Source organism: Sorex fumeus, unplaced genomic scaffold (genome assembly GCF_029834395.1).
Source record: "Sorex fumeus unplaced genomic scaffold, SorFum_2.1 ptg000078l, whole genome shotgun sequence".
Lineage (NCBI taxonomy): Eukaryota > Metazoa > Chordata > Mammalia > Eulipotyphla > Soricidae > Sorex > Sorex fumeus.
Window position 1 is genome coordinate 3,070,604 of NW_026606135.1, and position 5,829 is coordinate 3,076,432.

The 5,829-nt window shown below is 53.1% G+C and overlaps 1 protein-coding gene across 1 annotated transcript; it reads left to right on the forward strand.

The window, feature by feature from the left end:
• The first annotated feature begins 2,058 nt into the window (after positions 1–2,058).
• Positions 2,059–5,829, forward strand: FAM25A (family with sequence similarity 25 member A). The gene is made up of 3 exons (XM_056130522.1): positions 2,059–2,138; positions 3,848–3,910; positions 5,693–5,829. Exons 1-3 carry the CDS (start codon positions 2,066–2,068, stop codon positions 5,827–5,829), a joined length of 273 nt encoding a protein of 90 aa, XP_055986497.1. The 5' UTR covers positions 2,059–2,065.

Below are 5,829 nucleotides of genomic sequence, written 5' to 3' on the forward strand. Positions count from 1 at the left end.
AGGTAAAGGTAAAGGCCCTCCCGTTGATCATCGATTTGCTCGAGCGGGCCCAGTAACGTCTCCATTGGAGACTTTGTTGTTACTGTGTTTGGCATATCGAATATGTCAAGGGGAGCTTGCCAGGCTCTGCTGTGCGGGCGAGATACTCTCGGCAACTTGCCAGGCTCTCTGAAAGGGGCGGAGGAATCGAACTCGGGTCGGCCATGTTGGCTGCGTGCAAGGCAAACGCCCTTCCGCTGTGCTATCGCTCCAGGGCGAGCGATAGCACAGCGGTAGGGCGTTTGCCTTACAAGCGGCCAACATGGCCGACCCGAGTTCGATTCCTCCACCCCTCTCGGAGAGCCCGGCAAGCTACCCAAAGTATTCGATATGCCAGACACAGTAACAACAAAGTCTCCAATGGAGACGTTACTGGGCCCGCTCGAGCAAATCGAGCAAATTGAGCAAATCTCGACTCAAACACCTTGACCCGGTCACATAGTTTCAGTTTCCAGAATGGTCAAAACACTCTATCTATCTTTAAATAGTTATGTCTAACCCATACCTTACACATCTACTGGGTTCAATCCAATTTTGTATCTCAAGGCTGCTGAACTGTTTACAGAAAGCAATTTTGCAAGTTAATTAACTCCTTCCTAGCCTTCCTAGCTCCTTTCACAAGGAGCTACCCACCCCGTGACCCCCTGAATACTGAACTGGGAGTAACCCCTAAGCACTCTGGGGTGGCTTCCCCTGGTCCTCCAGAAAGAGGGGCCCTCGAGTTAAGAGCCAATCCCCTCCTGCTCAGGGAGAGGACCTTCTGACTCAGAGTTCCTGTCCACCCCAGGTGAGGTCACCCAATCAGGCTCAGAAATGGGGGAGGGCCGCCTCCCCATAGGGGCCCGGCAATGAGGGCCTGTGCTTGGGTAAATAGTAATTAAGTCCCACTACACCCTCCTGGCAGTTCTGAGGGACGAGGTGCCCATACAGGACGAGGTGCTGACTATGCCCAGGTCTCTCCTCCCTGACCCCTGGTCAGTGGAGTCTGCTACTCCAGCTCTTTGTTTCCGGGGTGGCCACAGGCCCCCGCCTCTCTATGGCCCACTCTCTGGACTCCCTGCTAAGACCATGTTCTCTGGACCTTCGGTGACCAAAGTCGGGGTGGAGGCAGCAGTTCCCCCCTTGCATACCAGCATGATCTAACTGATGGTCAGTGACACAGTCAGGGAGGCATGGCTGTCCCCATTTCACAGAGGAGGAAACTGAGGCTGAGGCTAGTGACTAAGGGAAGCAGCATGTGGTACGTGGTTGAGGTGTTGCTCCATCCTGAGTAACCGGGGAGCAGCCCGGCCCTGAGCCTGTCATGGGGGAGCTGCTTTCTTGGAATTCTTGCGGGGGCTTAGAAGCACTCCCCGACCTCGAGTGCTGGTTGGCCCCTCCGGCCACCGACCTCACATGGGCTGAGCACCACTGTGCACCTGTGAGCGAGCAGCAGCTGATGGTCAGGGGAGATGACTCAGCCTCAGCTCTGGGCCGTGTCCTCCTCTGCCTTGGGCAGGCCACGACTGAGCCCCTCACCTGCCCAGGGAAGGCTGCCGGGTCCCCCAACAGAGCCGAGGCCTGGGGAATGGGAATAGGGAGGGAAGTAGCCCAGGTCTGAGGTCCAGGCCCACAGAAACCCCAAACTTCTACCTCAGCCACGCTGGGAACGGCCTATCTGGGTGTGAGTGAGTTTGGAGTCTGGGGGCTGCCCGGGCTGCTGGCCCCAAGTGCCTCCGTGCCCACAGGACACTCGGGTGCCTGCCTTGGAGGAGGCCTGGGGCCTGGAAGGCCAGGGTCAGCCCCGCTCCCTATCCCATTCCCCTCCCCCATTCCCCAGGCTCCCAGGGTAGGGGGGGTGGGGGTCTCAGGCTGCCAGGGAGCAGTGTCACAGCCACAGGCAGGGCCGACCCCACCCAGCCTGTACCTGCCTCCACCTGCGCTGACTCACCACCCGGCCAGTGCCCCAGAGCTGGGCTGGAGGCGTCTATAAAAGCGTCCTGGTCCAGGTCCCGGCATCCTGCTTGACTGACACTGATCACTGACCATGTTTGGAGGTCTGGGAAAGCTCGCCGCTGAGGGCCTGGCCCACCGCACCGAGAAGGCCACCGAGGAGGCCGGTAAGGACCCCATGGCTCTTGCCACCTTGGGGGGGGGGGCCCTCCCAAGCTGGAGGGATTGGACAGAACTGGCGGGTCTCAGGGTTGGGGTCTGGTGCCAGCAGGAGTGCTGGTCCAACAGCCTCTTCTCAGACAGAAGACAGTGGGAGGTCGAGGGCCAGCTCAGAGTCGAGCAGGAGGGGCTCCTGGCCCGACTCACCTCCCTCTGTGCTACCAGCTCTGGCCCTCTGGCCAGGCTTGGGCTGTTCTGGGGTCTGTGGCGAAGGGTCAGCAGGGTGGCCCCGGGGGGCAGGAGTGGAAGCTGGGGTGCTGCTGACAGCTCTAAATCCTTCTCTCTGGCAACCCAGGGAGCCAGTTTTCCACTTCCTAGGCCAGAGAAAGAAGACAGCTTTTTATTATTTTTTTAATTTTAATTTTTTTTTTTTTTTGCTTTTTGGATCACACCCAGCGATGCTCAGGGGTTACTCCTGGCTCTGTGCTCAGGGATTACTTCTGGCAGTGCTTAGGGGACCACATGGGATGCCGGGGATTGAACCTGGGTCGGCCGCGTGCAAGGCAAACGCCCTACCCGCTGTACTGTTGCTCTGGCCCAAGACAACTTTTCATAATTTTTTATTTTGAATTTTTATAATGTTCATCTTTTATAGCTTTAAAGCTCCAAAAGTGTATGTATTAAGAAAGTGCCAGGTTGTGATGGAGTGATAGTACAGCAGGTAGGGCGTTTGCCTTGCACGCAGCTGGCCCGGGTTCAATCCCAGGCATCTCGTATGGTTTGCCTGAGCCCTGCCAGGAGTACTTTCTGAACGCAGAGCCAGGAGTAACCCCTGAACATCGCTGGGTGTGGCATCCCCAAACAAAACAAAAACAAAAACAATACAAGTGCCAGGTCAGCTTCTATTCAAAGTCACAGCCTGGCTGTACACAAAGGATAGTTTCCATTTCTTCAGAGTCCCCAGAAACCCTTTTTCGTATGCAGGCTCAGATGCAGTCGGCGGGAATGCATCCAGGTTCCAGGCCTGTTGGACATTTTGTGAGAAACAGCTTGTGCTGTTTCTCCTCCTTCCCCCTTCTAATTGGCTTCAAACATGCCTGTGATTCATTGGTTAGCTGGGCAGCTGGGATTGATGCCCCCCCCCCCCCCCACTCCAGCCCCCTGATTCTTCACGGGCACTCTGGCTTTTCATGGACGATTTGGACTTTTTCCTTGGACGACTGAGGAGGGAACCAAGCAGGGCAGAATTAGAACCAGAACCAGTTTTTCCGACTCCCAGATCTGCCAGGCATCACATGCAATCTCCCTGCTCCCCCGCAACAAACCAAAACTTTTCTGTAGGCACAGTTCTAACTCGGAAGAAATTAGGTAAACTTGGTTTTGGGGGGACTTGGAAGCTTTAGGATTAAACCTCCTCTTGAAGTTGCCGCTGGCCTGAAGCAAGACAGCAGGACACCTGGGAAATAGCCCAGCCTTGGTTCCAGACCCGGTGGGTGGAGGTGGGAAGAGGGTCACTGGCTTTCCGGGGTACACACAAGACCCTGTGACCTTACCTGGCTCCCTCCGCTGGCCTCCAGACTGAAGGAAGCCAGCTAGACCTGGCTGGGGTATGTGTGTGGGTATCCTAGAGCCCCACGTGGTATCCCTACAACTGTCTCCATGAGGAGAGAACTGTGTTTGTGCTGTGCTCTTACTCCTGACTGTCTTCCTGTCACAGTTCACGCCGTGGAGGGAGTGGTGAAGGAGGTGGTGGATCATGCCAGGGAGGCTGGCGAGAAAGGTATGATTGAGGACAGGACTGGGCGAGGAGGGCAGGAGGGAAGCTGGGTGTGCAACCCGCTCTTTGCCTAACCAGGTCAAAGCCTGACCCGGATGCAGTCTCCTCCAGCTGCTAATAATCATCTAAGCTCCAGGAAGCCCAAGGCAGGATTGATACAGACATTCCTCTCTGTGGAATGTGAAAGGATGATGCTTAAAAGACTGTAGCACCAAGCTGGGACAAATGTTTAAGACACAAATTATACATTTAGTAGGCATATATATGCACATACATCTTAAGATGTGTATGTGGTACTTTGACAATGGAAAATTTTTTTTTTGCATATTGCATATTTTTTGCATATTTTTAAAAATGCATATTGCTTATAACATAGTCTAGATAAATCAAGGACTTAATGTAAAAACACACAATTTGGGAATTTGGGGGACCAGAGAGCTAGTACAAGGGGTAAGACACATGCTTTTCATGAGGCTGATATTGGTTCAGTCCTTGGCACTGCATGGTGGCTTGAGCATCAGTAGGTGCAGCCCTGGAGGCCTCCAAGCACCGAGAGGAGGAACTGCAGCACCAAAGGTCTGGAGCAGGGCCACATCCTTGGGCCCTCACAGTGAACCCAAGGCTGAGTCAGGCTTTCTGAACACCAGTGGGAACCCTACCCCACCCCATGTCATAAAAATTATTAAATTTTGTTTTTGTTTTTTTGGCCACAGCTGGTAGCACATGCGGGAACATGCAATGCTGGAATTTCTGTATGTAGGGCATGAGCCCAGCCCTCTGAGCCTAGTCCGTAGAATTATTAGGAAAAAACATACTTTGGAGAGTTTGATGTAGGTTTTTTTTTGGGGTCACACCCGACATTGTACAGGGGTTACTCCTGGCTCTGCACTCCTGGTGGTGCTCAGGGGGACCATATGGGATGCTGGGAATCAAACCTGGGTAGGCCACACATAAGGCAAACGCCCCACCCGCTGTGCTATTGCTCCAGGCCCTGATGTAGTTTTTTAGGGGAGAGTTTTCCTTTTGGATTTTGGACTTTGCCTGGGAATGTTGGGGGCTACTCCCAGCTCAGTGCTCAGGGGCTGCTTCTAGCAGTCCTGGATGTGGGGGGGGGGGGGACAAACCAGGGGCTCCAGCCTGCAAAGCGCATACTTGATAACCTGCTGCACAATCTCTCTCCGGCCTTTGAAAAATCTTTCTAAACCAAGACAGAAAATACAATCGGAAAATATTATGTAAGCTTAATAATATACACTTCAAAACTTTCCATATTAAAAGCAAATCTGCTAGCTTAGCCAAAAGAAAAACTGCCAACGGAGGAAACATATTTGCAAAAGAGATGATAACTCAATGTAAAAATGAGCAAAAAATTACAAACAGGCACTTCACAGAAGAACAGTAGCCAACACACACAAGAACAGATGCTCAGCTTCACTCAGAATGGAGGAATAAGGAAGGGATGGGGAGTAGAATAAAATCAAATTTAAGTGGGGGCTAGAGAGGTTGTACAGTGGGTAGGGTGCTTATCTTCCACGGGGTCAACCTGGGTTCTATCCCTAGCACCCTATATGGTCCCTGAGCTCCCCAGAGGTGATACCGGAGCACAGAGACAGGAATAATTTCTGAGCATTGCTGAGTGTGGCCGAAAAGCCTTAAAAAAAAAAAAAAGTATTCCTCCAGATTCCCACTGGGGCTCTGCTCCAGGCCACATCCTAGAGGCCATGCAAGGTGACATGAAATGATGGCTTTGCTCACCAGTGCATTTCCCCTCTTTCTTCCTGACAGTCATTGCTGATGCCTTCAAGAAAGCCCACGAGAAAGGAGACAAGGTGATGAAGGATGTCACTGAGACAGTCACCAACACAGTCTCAAATGCTGTCTACCACGCTGCAGAAAACCTGGGAAATCTGGGGGGACAGTGA

What these genes read in the sequence shown, in the direction of transcription:
- FAM25A (XM_056130522.1), top strand. Translation starts at nt 2,066, where the DNA reads ATGTTTGGAGGTCTGGGAAAGCTCGCCGCTGAGGGCCTGGCCCACCGC. An exon ending in GAAGGCCACCGAGGAGGCCG is followed by an intron (nt 2,139 to 3,847) that starts GTAAGGACCCCA and finishes TTCCTGTCACAG; the next exon opens with TTCACGCCGTGGAGGGAGTG. An exon ending in CAGGGAGGCTGGCGAGAAAG is followed by an intron (nt 3,911 to 5,692) that starts GTATGATTGAGG and finishes TCTTCCTGACAG; the next exon opens with TCATTGCTGATGCCTTCAAG.